At 42.1% G+C, this 14942-nt stretch overlaps 2 protein-coding genes across 2 annotated transcripts; one reads left to right on the plus strand and one right to left on the minus strand.

Annotated features, from left to right (window-relative positions):
* Positions 1-448: 448 nt before the first annotated feature.
* orc6 (origin recognition complex, subunit 6) lies at positions 449-8060 on the minus strand. Its single transcript, XM_080428103.1, has 7 exons — positions 7915-8060; positions 7161-7287; positions 6084-6247; positions 4920-5009; positions 2739-2848; positions 2173-2262; positions 449-1696 (listed from the first exon to the last, which is right to left on the minus strand). The coding sequence occupies exons 1-7, from the start codon at positions 7977-7979 to the stop codon at positions 1557-1559; spliced, it is 786 nt and encodes a 261-aa protein (XP_080284229.1). The 5' UTR covers positions 7980-8060; the 3' UTR covers positions 449-1556.
* A 2412-nt stretch (positions 8061-10472) lies between these two features.
* On the plus strand, positions 10473-12899 carry LOC308089418 (CCR4-NOT transcription complex subunit 3-like; the record flags this gene model as incomplete). Its single annotated transcript, XM_080434121.1, has 1 exon — positions 10473-12899. The coding sequence occupies one exon, from the start codon at positions 10473-10475 to the stop codon at positions 12897-12899; it is 2427 nt and encodes an 808-aa protein (XP_080290247.1).
* Between the last annotated feature and the right edge of the window lie 2043 nt (positions 12900-14942).

The following is a 14942-nucleotide window of genomic DNA, read 5'->3' on the forward strand; positions in this document are numbered from 1 at the left end:
CATTGAACTAAAACTGTCGGAACTACTGAAATCTAATGGTCACAGTTCAAAATAAATCTGCACAGGCGGCACTAATTGCAACGTCTTTCACTCATTTCATATTCTTCAAAGGTGGGTTTATTATTCATTCATAGCATCGTATGATGTGGTTTTCTCTTGTAGTTTTCTCAGCTAAATGTAGCCGGGAGAACCACTGCTCTGGTGAGAGTGAGCCCACAGGATCGGTAAAGTCTGCTGCCTTCTGTGAAGGAATTTGTTACAGTAAAACACTTTTCTGACTTGCATGTTGCACAATTAGACTAGGAGTTAGTGCTGGACTTTCGCCATGTGTGACTTTACTGAGGTATTCAGTGCAAATAACTAAAAACTTTAAAATAAAATAATTTAATAAGACTCAGAGTGGGTGTGTTTTTTTTTTACATTTCTATATAATGCTTTATTAAAAAGGCAACAACTGACTCCTACAGTACAACACAAATATGAACTCGGATGGATTTATCAATCTGTAAAAGTGAAATCCAACATCAGTCATTCTGTCATTTTAAGATGAACACTTTATGTCTGTCTTTCAAATTAACCAGAAATACTAAGATCTATCCCTGCTTACATCAATTTGACACTTTAAATCAAGTCGAATGAACCATGCACTTTAACCCCAGCATCCCTTTTCTGGGCCAACATTCTGTGGAAAATAACAGATCTACTAGCACCCAACATTTCACACTCGTCCCTGAAATTGTTTGGAGTGTTGTGGCTCCTGAACCAGTAATTACTACGGTAACAGGGAGAGTGGGCCCCTCAACGTAAGATTGGCTATTTGGTCCAAAATGTTAAAACATTAAATATTTGGAAAACGGTCTAAAGTAGGCTAATGTAAAGTATACATGATTAGTACATGATTGAACAAATATTTCAAAAATTGCTACAAAACGTGTACATCCAATCAAACAAGAAGTTGAAGGGTACATTTAGGTCTGATAAAGATGTACTGTACATGTTCGAATCATGTGTACTTTACACCAGTGGTTGTCAAACTTCTTTGGCTCAGGGCACCTCTGTAAATATTTTTTCATCCATGGCACCCTGCCCTATTCCAAAATAGCCACTCTACAATGGTCAAAAAAGTCCTAGAATGACTAATACTGTATATCGTTGATGTCGGGCAGAAACCTCCAATCTCCATTTCTAACTTTGTGTTTTCTTCGTAAATTAACGCCCTACTTGATCATACTACAGCGTCACACAAAAGCATCAAAAGTAGCAGATCCACAAGCTCGAAACGCAGCGCGAATCCTGATAAGTAACAGTTTTGGACATATGAGGTTTCCACCCGACAAGAGACAATAGTCCAAACAGGCCCTAACCACTGGCTAAATGCTCTCCCAGATCCTTACCCTGACCTTAACCAACACGGAACCATCTCCAACCATTTTCACGTTAATACCTGAACTTGTTACTGCTGCTTCAGGCGGAAACGCTCCTTTGAACCTCTCCTGTATATGGACACTCGTTTTAAAAATCCTGAACAGTCTCTTTAAACGGTGTTGCCAAGCGCCTCACGACTCAGTTTTCTTGGTTTTCAAAGCGTTCTCCAGGATGTTCTTCTTCCATGCCTCATAGTCCTGCACCGCGGCCTCTTCTTCATCATCATCATCCTCCCCTCTCTGTTGTTTATGAGACGAAGGCGAGTCATCCTCTGTAAATAGAGATGTACGTGACTGACCCAACATAATTTCCCATTATACCACTATTGATTTTCTTTTTCATATTGTTGGTCATTAAAATCAAATGGTATTGGTTCTTCAGATAATACTTCAGAAATTAATAGCATTGCTTTGGCCGTTTCCATACATATTGCTTTGGCCGTTTCCATGCATAAACAAAAACAGTAACATGTACAGTAGCATGTTTTAGATTATTGTAACTAAGAAATTAAAGAAACAAGCTTCACCAGTGAAAATGTTTATTCTGGTATCCTCCTGAATTTGTTCTTGTACACTAGTCTTGTACATTAGGCTAACAACATTTGGCCAATGCAAAACAGAAAAATATTATATTACACCCATACTAGACATACCAAACCAGCAATTTGTGAGATTAAATCCAGACAGACAGACAGTGTCTTCTAGACAGCTCTGCATCCTATAGCCACGCCATGAACATGTGACTCACCCTTTTCAACTTGCTCTATGCTTTCCAGCAGTGTTTTCTGTCTCTTCTGCACTGTTCTGACTGCTGCTGCTTTCAACGGAGCAGCTTCCTCTGTAGGAAAGAAATACAATGACAACATTAGAACTGATCTCTCTAAGAATCAATGTGTACGACGCTCTTCAGAGTGAAATGACTGGTAACGCCAAGTATTTAACTCCGTAAGGAATGAACAATGGCAATGGTTAGAGCCATCTTCAAATAAATCATGATTTGATTCAAGTCAAACCTATTGGTGAAGCACATTTCATACCAGGTCATCTCAGTGTGATTTAACATTACAAAAAGACAACAATCTATGCAAACAGATAATATTCAAAGTACAGCCATTACCTTGATCCACCCAGCCACACACAAAAGCATGTATAAACCCCACCCATCCAAGTTATGTTACAGTTTGATAGCTAATGCAACAATTCATTTGCTCACATGAAGTCCAAACAGGAAAACACATGGTTCACTTCACTGAATGAAATCGGTCTATATTGATCGATCGTTAGACCCCAATTAAAATACCCTGGGCCACTTACTGCAGATGTCCTGTCCCATCTTCTGCATCTGAACACACAGACGGTCAAAGATGCTCTTCTTGGCTCCAGATGACGTCGCTAGCTTCTTGTCAACTTTGATCTTCAGGCATCTGCATGCAGGAGGTAAATGGGCTACATTTAGTACACTCATGGATTAAAGCAAAAATAAAATGACTGAAAGAATGTGCGTTAATATAATCTGTGATTTGTAGAATGTGTAGAATGATGTTGTTTTGGTAGCCATGGGGTGCACCAGTTGAAGGAACTACAGATTAAACCTTTGCTTTCATTAAATATCTGAGCTCATTAGGATTTTCTGGAAGATTGAACATGCATTCTTTTGCTAACCACTACAAATACTCAAAATACTATTTCATCTTAAAATAACAAATAACCGAAAATAGGCTATCCACAAGCTTACCATGTGTTGTAAGCTTGTAGCCTATTTTCGGTGAATCCATAGAAGACACGCCCCATTTATATAGAATCCAAATGACTGGAATCAGTCATGGCGAGAAATGTAATCCATGATAAACTGTAGTAGTTAATTTCTAGTCTTAAGGGATAGAAATGCTTTTCTATCATGGATATCTTTTAGTTTTTGTCGCATTCCTAAGCCAATAATTTGATGACCGGCAGCGGTTCCGGTAGGAGACACAAAAAGTCTCCTTTGTCTCTACTACCGGAACCGCTGCCTACCGGTCCCGCTGGTCATCAAATTATTGGTTTAGGAATGCGACAAAAACAAAAAAATATCCATGAATTCAAGTCTCCATGGGGTGACTAATCCATAGAACAAAGGTCATTTTTTGGGTGAACTATCCCTTTAACCACTAAAACCATTTTACAATGTACTCCTATACACACTGACGGAGCTTACAGAATGACAGACACACTGACAGACACTATTACACTTGGACTACCGCAGCACTAGCTCACTATATAGTCAGCATGATAATACAGCTGCGTCTCCGGTAGTTGGTTAGAACAGTAGTTCTCAAACTTTTTCATGCAAAGAACCCCCAAACTGATATACATTTGGCCCCTCATCTGAAAATGTTTTGTGCCAGGGACCTCTAGAAGCAAAGATTTGAGTAAAAATGTTTGCTTTAAAAAACCCAAAATTTAATAGCTTCTTCCAGCAGTGAAATGCTCCTTTAAAAAGGGAATGGGAGATGAGAGGTCTATACCAGGGCTTCTCAAAGTGGGGTGCCTTGACGCAAGTCCAGGGGTGCCTCAGAATATATTCTTTGATAAGATTTGGAATTTATCAATGTCACTTCAGTTTAACCACTTAGACCCTCTATACTTAGTAAAACGGACCTTAGTTAACTGTACTTGCTGCGTTCTTTTTCAGCCTACAGTACACCAAGTCTCTTCACCAAAAATAGCAGATCTACAAGCTCACAACGCGACTCGTTGGGAGCTTGTAGATCGGCTATTTTTGGTGAATGCTCCCCCCCCCAGAATAGTAATGCTGGGGTTTAAGTGGTTAAACGGCAAGTATAAAAGCAAATATTAAAGTCTGTCCTAATGGAAACAAATATTCTCCCCCATTTTCCTCGTGACATACTGCATCTTTGGGGGACAGATTTACGTACCGTTAATATGACAAAAGGTGCTATAAAGTAACAATGTAATTCGGGGTGCCATGGAGGAAATGGTTATTTACAGGGGTGACCTGATCCAAAAATGTTTGAGAACCACTGGTCTATACAACCCCTTGCTGCCAAATGTCTTGCTTTGTGCCGCTTTCCCGCGTCATAAATTAAGCAAGTAGCCTAAGGAAGCAGGAGGTCAGGAGCGTATCCACCGTTTCTGTAGCATGAGGCAGGTTGATGTACAAGTACTCCCTCTGGACATGATGCTGGTATGTAGCAAACCCTTGATGCTGAGCGCCAAGCAGGGAGGCATTGGGTCCCATTTTTATTATCTTTGGACTCGACCGGGGATTGAACCACTGACCTCCCGGTCTCAGGGCAGACACTCTAACCACACGGCCACTGAGCTGGTGTGTGTCCTGCGTCATACATGGTCTAAATAGGGCCCCTGGTCTTGTTAACTACCCTGCCTATGAAAAAGATTTTCACAAGCAGATTTCCCAGATGCGTCCAAGTTTTTTATTGCGTCCGGTGTGAATGTACTTTTAGCTTTGTGTGTGCATGCGTGCGTGTGACTGACTTGCAGGCAGAGTGCAGAGCAGAGGTGGTGAAGAGAGGTTTGGACAGATCCAGGTCTGGTCTCTGGGCAGCAGGGAGACTCTGTTCATATCTGCAAAGACACAAATGTCATTATGTATGCGAGGTATAAAATCTCATTACTGAAAAAAAAATTGTTAGGCGAATTTAGATTTGTGAAACAGGGGGAATGGAGCCCACCCACACACTAGCGCTGTGTTTCATAAACTATCAGCACAATATGTAGAATTATGATGTGTTGGTAGCCATACAGTACACCAGTTGAAGAAATTGCAGATTCAACCTTTGCTTTTATGAAAATCTGAGACCATTAGGATTTTCTGAAATATTGAACATGGTTTCTTTTGCTAGTTTGACCAATTCAAATACTCTTTAATCTTAAAATAACGAATAAACGAAAATAGGCTATCTACAAGTTTAGAAAGCATATTTTCAATGCATTACATGCTGCCATAATAGACATGCCCCACTTCTATAGAATCCAAGTCGTGGCGACTGAGAACTTTAATCCATGCGTTAGTGTTATGCTACTACAGAAGACAATATACACTTTTAAAATCACACTGAAGTCCACAATAAATATCCAATCTACAAGCCCACAACGCCTTGTAAATCAGCAATTTTTGCCCGAATGTTCTCCCCCCAGAATAGGGAGGGACGCTAGGGTTCATGTGATTAACCCATTAAGACCTGGAACGCATCTGTGTAATTTTTTTGATTTGAGCTAAAAAAGCATTATTTTACACTTTGGCTATTCAAAAATAGCAGATCTACAAGCTCATAGCGCAGCACCGAGTGCCGCGCTACGAGCTTGTAGATCTGCTATTTTTGAAAAATCATGAAAATGTGTGCAAATCTTTGAATATATATATTCTTTTAAAGCGAACACTCAAATCTTTGCTTATGGGGGTCCCTGGAACACAATATTTTGAGATGGGGGTCTGCGGCCAAATGCATATCATTTTGGGGGTCCTTGACAATTATGAAAAAGTCTGACAACCGCTGATATAGAAACATACGTTATTTTTTTTTAACTGTTGGGATTTAGAAGACATTTGTAGAATCGGCCTCAGGTCTTAATGGGTTGACTGTTAATTTTTTTTACGATGAATGATCATTAAAAAATGTTAAATGTTTTAGTTGTCACCTTTGCAGTATCTGTGCAGCCACTTTGAGGGCCTCCATGCAGCCGTACTGGACAGCCAGCTCTCTGAGCCCCACGTGACTCTCCAACCCAAGAAGACACTCCAAAGCCTTCAGGTGACTCTGGTACATCTTTTTATTCAGCCCCGACAGCTTGATGGCGTACTCCTAAAAAGAAACATTGAATTTAACAACTTTATTTAACCACTTAACCCATATATCGTTGCTGTCGGACAGATTCAGATTCAGTTTTTTCGTAAATTAACGCCCTACTTGATCATACTAGAGCGTCACGCAACAGCATCAAAAGTAGCAGATCCACAAGCTCGAAACGTGGAGCGAAGCGTTGAGCTTGTAGATCTGCTACTTTTTTATTTGAATCCTGAAGAAATGTACAGTTTTGGACATATGAGGTTTCCACCCGACAGAGACAATATATTTCAACGTAAGACAAATCTGGCAACAAGCTGCTCCACAAGCTCAGAATGCATAGCGACACGTTGTGAGCTTGTAGATCGGCTAGTTTCCCCTTTCTCTAAAGATATTCGCCTATAATGACATGCTATAGGCATGTCATTATAGGCGAATATTTTTTTTTAAGGCCGCCAAGTTGAAAATGGTTAAAAGGAGCACTTCACCCATTATCTTGGTCCTAAAGCTCATTATAAGATGACTTGTGGCACCTTTAAAAAATGTATCCAAAATAGTCTCCCCACTGACTTCTTGTTGTCAAGGACCCCCAAAATTATATTTATTTGACCGCGGACCTCCATCTGAAAAGGTTTTGTGCCAGAAGAGAAGATTTGTGAGAAAAAAAACTAAATCTAAAAATCATTCAAAATTATATTTTTTTTATGTTAAAAAATAGCAGATGTCCAAGCTCGCTTGGGCCGCGCTGTGAGCTTGTAGATCTGCTATTTTTGAATAGCCAACGTATAAATGGATAAAGTGGTCAAAATGATTGTGATGCTAAGTTAACTACTTTTGCTGGGGAACCCCCTCAAGGACCCACTTTGAGAACCACTGCTTTCTAAGCTCTGATAAGCAAAGCAGGGGGAAACATTGAGGGCAAAGAGCTCACCTTGTCCATGGGTACTTTTATGGCTGTGGAGGCCAGCTCCAGACACATCACTGCTTTGCTGGTGGCCGTGAGGTTCCCCAGCCCCGTGCATCTGACCTGGGACAGGCGCACGTACTCCTCTGCCTGGCTAAAGTAGGGCAAATAAAAACATTACAAATAATATAACGATATTATAACGCTAAGCGGAACGCTCGCCCCCATTTTTTACTGAGGTTAAGAATTGACACACACACACACACACACACACACACACACACACACAGAGTATGTTCAGCTTCATAACAAAATGTTTCCTCAACTCTGACAGAATAGTCACTATATACAGTATACACACACGCACACATCACACACAATTAGGTTTCTGTCATCTTTATCACTTCAGTACATTATAACCGAGCAGTTGTTAAAAATACACAGTGGTGTAAAGTAACTAAGTACATTTACTCAAGTACTGTACTTAAGTACAATTGCGATATTTTTACTTTGCTGGAGTATTTGCAATTTTCGATACTTTTACTCCTACTCCACATCTCAGAGGCAAATATTGTACTTTTATGCAACACATTGTGAACTTGTGGATCTGCTATTTTCAAAAGATTTTATACATTTCATACATTTGAAAACGTGTGAAATGGGACATATTCTACATAATGAGTACTTTGTACTTTTGGTACTTTAAGTATATTTTGATAGCAATACTTTTGTACTTTACTCAAGTAAATGTTACTCTTTTACTTCCACCATTGCAACTCACCGAATAACTCTGGCTGAACTTATCCCCATTTTTGAAGCAAGTTTGGAATACAGCTCCTTTTCCATCGTTGGTAGATTAAAAAAACAATAATAAATCTTATAAAAAGAGAATAATGATTACGACGATGTATAAACTATGATCCACTGTTGTGTTTCTTCTGGTAGAAACAAACTCCCGGCAAAAGTCTTCTTCTTCTTTTTGTAGTATGAAGGAGACGCCGGTTGATATCCAAAGTTATGGCTCATCACCGCCACCTACCGCCCCGGAATGTAGCTCACAGAGAAGAAAGGTCCTTTCTTTAAGAAAATGAAAAACACCTGACCTTGGTATGTTCTTTAATTCTTTTATTTATTCACTTTACCACTGCGCCACCCGAGTGACCTTAAAACCATTTTAAAATAATTTCAAAAAGCGCTACAAGCTCACAACATGTCAACGTAACATAACATGTTAATAGATATTGCGCTTAATTGGTAAAAAGTAAAAAAAGAAATCCCCTCATAACCTCTCTCTGTTCCTCTTAATATTGGTGCATAGGAAATATTATTTCTTACACCATTTAGTTTATCAATCATGTTTCAATGACTTCTCTTCTTCACATAAGCCAAGTCTGTTGTTGTTGTTGCTACTATCTTTAATGTTTTGTCTAATCCACTTAGTGTCCTCATTGCTATTTCTATCCTATTTATTCTCCAGTGTTGTCTCTTAAATCACTTTTTAAAACACACTTTTATAGACTTGTTTACTTGATTACAGTCACGTCTTCATAGCTTTTTATGCTCCTTTATTGTTTCTTGCACACTTTTATCCATTCATGAACTTGTATTATATCTCTTGCAAAATGTTGTGTTGTTGTTTTTATCCTGTGAAGCACTTTGTAAATGTTTCAAGCAGTAGTACAAAAATAAAACATATTATTATTATTATTAATCATAATAATTGATATAGTGCCTTTAAAAAACCCAAGGACGCTTTACATGATTAAAAAATAAACAAACTATTTACGAAAAGCTGAGTGAACAAGTGTCATGTCAGTGCGTTTTGGTATTTGATGTGCTTCAGACTGTTCTTAGTTTACCTATATGATCCTAGATCACATAGATCCTACTATTTCTATGCATTTGATGTATTACCTCATGTTTTCCTTGCTTACTGTAAGTCGCTCTGGATCTAAGAGCGTCTTGTAAATTGTATCTATTTACCTATATATTGTACAAGCAGAAAACATGTCATGAAGTGCATCGTGTTCAGGGTGGTACCCAGCATTGGTCCGGGGTTATTGCATAGGTGACATAATCTGTCTCTAGCACTTTGAGATTTTTGTCAAATGCAAAGTGTGTTACAAATAAAATGTATTATTATTATTGTCTCCCTTTCTCTCCCTTCCGCTCTCCCTCTCCCTTGCTCTCCCCGTCTCCTCCTCTTCCCTCCCTCCCACTCCCTCTCTATCTCTCTATCCCCTCTACTCCCTCTCTATCTCTTTGTCTCTGCATGTCTCTCTCAAGGGGCCAGCTTACGATTTGTAAATTGAGGCTATATAGGAAGAGACCGTTTATAAGAATGGCCTGTAGTCTCGCTGTAAAGTAAATAAGCTTTATTCAAGCGGATGGGTTTTTGATGAACTTTAGACTTGATTGTCTTACCTCAATGAACATTGTCATAAATACTATGTGCTTCCAGTAAATGATGGTCCCATTTATTTTAAAATTGACGATAAAGTAGGGTATGCTGTAGGAGGGCGTGGCTACCATGTGATGATTTGATTGACAAGCTACACAACCAATAGCATTCATTCCCCACCCCCGCTCTGGTCCCAACCAATAGCATTCATTAATTTCCGGTTTCTTATTTGCATATTCGGACCGGATATAGAAATTGACCGGATTTGAAATTGTTGAAAAATAGGCTTCATTTACGGTCTGTAGAGTCTATGGGCGTTCCTTTGTCCATCCTTTTTACTGTCTATGGTCTCTCTCTGTCTCTCTCACTGATCGAGCAAATTGGTCTGACGTCATACACAACAGAAACCGTTGTCTAACAATGTCGATTTGTGCTGACATTAACCGTTCCCCTACAGTTGACAAAGGTCGCCACAGGTATTGCAGTTGGACTTACGGTGAACGATTCACCGTAAGTCCAAGCATCACTGGGTCTTAGAGGGTTAACAATTCGATTTGCACATTATTGCGGTTTGCGCTGACTTTGGGCATGCCCAGTCCATATATGGGCATATCATAAGCTGATTTTTGCTGATGTCAGGCATATCCAGTCCATATATGGGAATATCTGTGCACCCATGACAGACTGACACTACCCACCTCAACTTGAACTTTATATAGTTCATATATTCTGCTAGATTTATATAAAACAACCAACCAATTAACAATTCCAGCACATACTAAGGCCACTACCTCCTAGTTAAGGGCACGACTGGCGAAGAGGCAACATAATTTGGAAGTAAAGAGGATTTTGGGGGGAATTAAAATTAGCACATAATTGAAAAAGGACAAACAAAAGCCCAGAACCCTAGCTAACTCTGTGCAAACGGAGTCAAAGCCATGGCTGACAAGAGAAAACTTCAAATTGAAATCGACAGATGTTTTAAAAGGGTAGCTGAAGGTGTAGAACAGTTTGAAGATATTTGGCAAAAGCTTCAAATTGCAGCAAATTCTAATCAGAAGGAAAAACACGAGGCCGACCTCAAAAAAGAGATAAAAAAACTACAACGATTGAGGGATCAGATAAAGACATGGGTAGCCTCAAACGAGATCAAAGACAAACAGCAGCTAGTGGAGAATCGCAAACTCATTGAGACACAAATGGAGCGGTTCAAGGAGGTGGAGCGAGAATCCAAAACAAAGGCGTACTCGAAAGAAGGTTTGGGGCTCACTCCAAAGTTTGATCCTGCACAGAAGGAAAAGGAGGAAACAGTACAGTGGCTCACGAATACTATAGACACTCTAAATATGCAGGTAGACCAGTTTGAAAGTGAGGTGGAGTCTCTCTCGGTACAGACTGGTAAGAAGAAGGGTGAGAAGGAGAAGCAGGACCGTATCACAGAGCTCAGGAGGTTAATCGAGAGGCACCGCTTCCACATTCACATGTTGGAGACCATCCTGCGAATGCTGGACAATGACTCAGTCCAGGTGGACTCCGTCCAGAACATTAAGGACGACGTGGAGTATTACATCGACTCATCTCAGGATCCTGACTTCGAGGAGAACGAGTTCCTGTACGATGACCTGGACCTGGAAGAGATCCCTGCAGCGCTAGTTTCCACATCTCCATCGGGTCAGGCCAACTCTCCCACCTCCTCCACCTCATCCGCGCCCGCTTCCCCATCCCCGGCCACATGCACCGCCCAGAACTCAGAGTACAATAAGAAAAGCGGCCGGTGGACAGACAGTGAAGTTAGTCAGTCGCTTGTGAAAAATGGCACCCCTTCCTTGCTTTCTTCCTTATCTTCCTCCACCACCTCCCGCCCCTCCTCTCCCTCGCTCGTGTCCCTGGCGAGCAAGGCCAGGGCCAACTCCGTTGTTCCAACGAGCAACAGTCTTGTAGGAAGCTTCAGCAGTGTGGTGCAGCAGCAGCATCAGCCTCCACAACAACAACAACAAAAACAACAACAACAACAACAACAACAACAACAACAACAACAACAACAACAACAACAACAACAACAGCAGCAGCGACAAGCCCAGCCACCAAGCCAGCAACAACAGCAACAGCCACCACAAATGACTGCCACCCCGCCCAGCCACCCCCTCTTACCAGCCTCCACCACCCCGTCTCTCCCCACCCCCAGCACGCCCATCTCCCAAGCCCACCCTTTTGCCCAGGCTGCGGCGGCATCGGGTGGCTTGGGTCTGAGCAGCGATGCCCAGTCGAGCGTATCTGTAGAGAGCAGGGCCTCCCCCACCTGTGTCTCTAGTGGAGTCACCGCGGACCGGGCTGGCACAAGCCTGGGTGTGCTTGGTTCGAGCCCCGCACACAGCTCTTTGACCCGGGGGCCCTGGGCTCTGATCCCCGGGCATAACAACATGGCCTCTGTAGTCGGAGGGGTGAACACTGCGCCCGCTAGACCGCCGAGTAGACTGAAACAAAACGGAAGCATGAGTTACAGTGCCGTAGTGGCAGAGAGTTCTACAGAGTCAGCGCTAGGCACACCTAGCCAATCGCAGAGCAGCCAGCCCTCACCAGTTGTCTCCTCAGCCAGTCAGCCGACGATAGACAACCCCAGTCTGATCAGCTCCATCGCTGCGCCCCCAAGCTCTACGTCCCCATTGTATTCTGACTGCCCACCCGGAGGAGGGAGCCCGCTCAACGGGCCCCACTCCTACACACAGCCCTCTGAGGGCCTAAAGTCTCCTAATGAGCCTCTCGGTTCTCTCAAGGCGATGGCAGAGAGATCGGTGCTGGGATCTCGTCTGCGTCTAGAGACCTCAAACCGACACCAATCAGAGAGAGACATCTTATTCTCCGGTCCGTCCGCGGGCCCTGAGACTCCCTCCGCCCCCCGGCCGCCCCTGTCAGAGGTCAGCATACCCCCCTCGCTGGGGGTGTGTCCGCTGGGCCCCACACCTCTCTCTAAAGACCAGCTGCGCCAGCAGGCCATGCAGGAGTCAGCGTGGACGCGCATGCCTCATCCCACTGACTCCGAGAGGACGAGGAACCCCTGTCCCACCTTTCCCTTCAAACACTCTGACTCTATAGCGTTCTACCAGAGATTCTCGCCAGAAACCCTGTTCTTCATCTTCTACTACCTAGAGGGCACCAAGGCTCAGTCTCTGTCTGCTAAGGCTCTGAAGAAACAATCGTGGATGTTCCACAACCAGTACATGATGTGGTTCCAGAGACACGGGGAACCCAAGATCGTCATCACTGGGGAGTCTGAACAGGGCACTTACGTTTACTTTGACTATCAGAAATGGGACGGGAGACTGATGGAGTTCAAATTTGAGTACAGGTACCTGGAAGACTTCTAGAGACCTCCAGTAATGGACAAGAGAGACAGAAAGAGAACGTGCTGCTGCTGCTGTTGACATTCCGAGACTCCATACCGAGGCTAGAGAGATTGAAGCCCCTCTCCTATAAAATAGAGACTGCGTCTCAAGCCCCTCAAGGGGGGGGGGGGGAGTTGTCTAAGGCTTTTCTCAAACTTTCTCATGTCAAGGACCTCTACATTTATTTGGTCACGGACCCAGAACTGACAATATTTTTTGCCAGGGACCCCCCCCATAAAAGATTTTTATTGTTAAAATGTTTTTAAAAAATACTTCAAAATGTTCACATTATTTCAAGATCTTTTGAATATAGCAGATCGACAAGCTCACATATGCAAGCCTTGATTTGTGCTTCATCGTACTATGGTGTGTCACCCGCTGAAAACAGCCAATCTACAAGCTCACATGCGGTGGTTATAGATTAGTTAAAAGCGTAACCAATGCATTTCTTTTTTTTATATCCGCCCCCACCCCTTTCCGTTTGCAATGAGATGATTTCTGTGTACCTTCTCCCTTCTCTGACAAGCCTGGAAGTGCTTGACTTTGAGACAGAACAAAAAAAAACATTGGGTCAAGTTGTAGTTACTGTAATTCAGTGGTGTAGTCAGAACATTGGTTCTCAATGGGGGGGGGGGGGGTAAAATTAGTTAATCACTGAATCACAATCATTTTAACCACTTCATTATATATATATATATATATATATATATATATATAATGTGGGGGTCTTTGGCATTCTATTGGTGTAGAATGGGGGGCACTGCAGTACGAAAATAGCTTCATTTGAGACAAGCCTACGATGCCTGATGTTAACTACTGAGCGATTATCAATAGTTCTGTCTGTATTTTCTTGGTTGATTTAAAAACACTAATAGAGAATGACCACAGCCAGGGAAAGAGTCCTTATTTGATCTTAAATTGCTATGCAAATGAAAAACAAACAAACAAACACAAATATTTTAATGTTACAGCTATACCATTACTAGCCACGACTTTACCAGTAACTGTGGCAGTGTGTCACCACCGTGAATTAACAGAAACGACCGACCGACCTGCTAAGGAAATATTTTCCTACTGCAGTGCCCCCCATTCTACACCAATGGCTGGCTGGATGCATATTAATGGTTGTGTGGCCTGCTAAGTAGCCTACTGTAGGCATACTGTCAGGTGTTCTGTCTGAAGCAGTCGAGTTGGATAACAGTGGCTGATGGATTCATGAACTAATTAAATTACAGAGAATTCAATACCCCCCCTTAATTACAGTACATTTAATGCCCAATCTTTCTACACATCTTCCTATGTTAAAATTGGCTCAAGGGAGGATGTGTGGACGCACGTCCACACGCACAGACCATGTCCTCGTCACCATGATTCAGCCATAACCATAAGGACTTCCCAATGCAGCTACACCCAAATACAGAGTGTATTATCTTACCTCAATGTGTCATGGCATCAGGTGCTTACAAATCAATCAGCTCCATATGGCCACAAAAGGGGGCATGCCCATATATGGCCATATGCTGATGATATCAGGGATCTCCATATATGCCCATAAAAGGGACAAGGACGAACAGATAGAGATCTCCATATATGCCCATAAAAGGGACAAGGACGGACAGATAGAGATCTCCATATATGCCCATAAAAGGGACAAGGACTGACAGATAGAGATCTCCATATATGCCCATAAAAGGGACTGACAGATACAGAGATCTCCATATGTGGGCATATCAGTCGGATCGGCGATACAACATAGCTGTGAGGGCCGCATAGTGGCCCGAACCCTAGATGTGAGGGCCGCGTAGCTGACTGAACCTCTAGTACATATCAATTTGGGGATCCTTGGCAGTGGTGTAAAGTAACTAAGTACATTTACTCAAGTACTGTACTTTACTTTACTGGAGTATTTCCAATGTTCAATACTTTTACTTCATTACAATTATTTGAAAACTTTAGTTACTAATTACTTTGCAGATATAAATTATTATAGCATAAAACCACTTTAGCCCTGTTTTATATAGGCTA

The sequence above is a fragment of the Gymnoscopelus braueri genome, assembly GCF_963280865.1.
Source record: "Gymnoscopelus braueri genome assembly, chromosome: 1".
In the NCBI taxonomy this organism is placed as follows: domain Eukaryota; kingdom Metazoa; phylum Chordata; class Actinopteri; order Myctophiformes; family Myctophidae; genus Gymnoscopelus; species Gymnoscopelus braueri.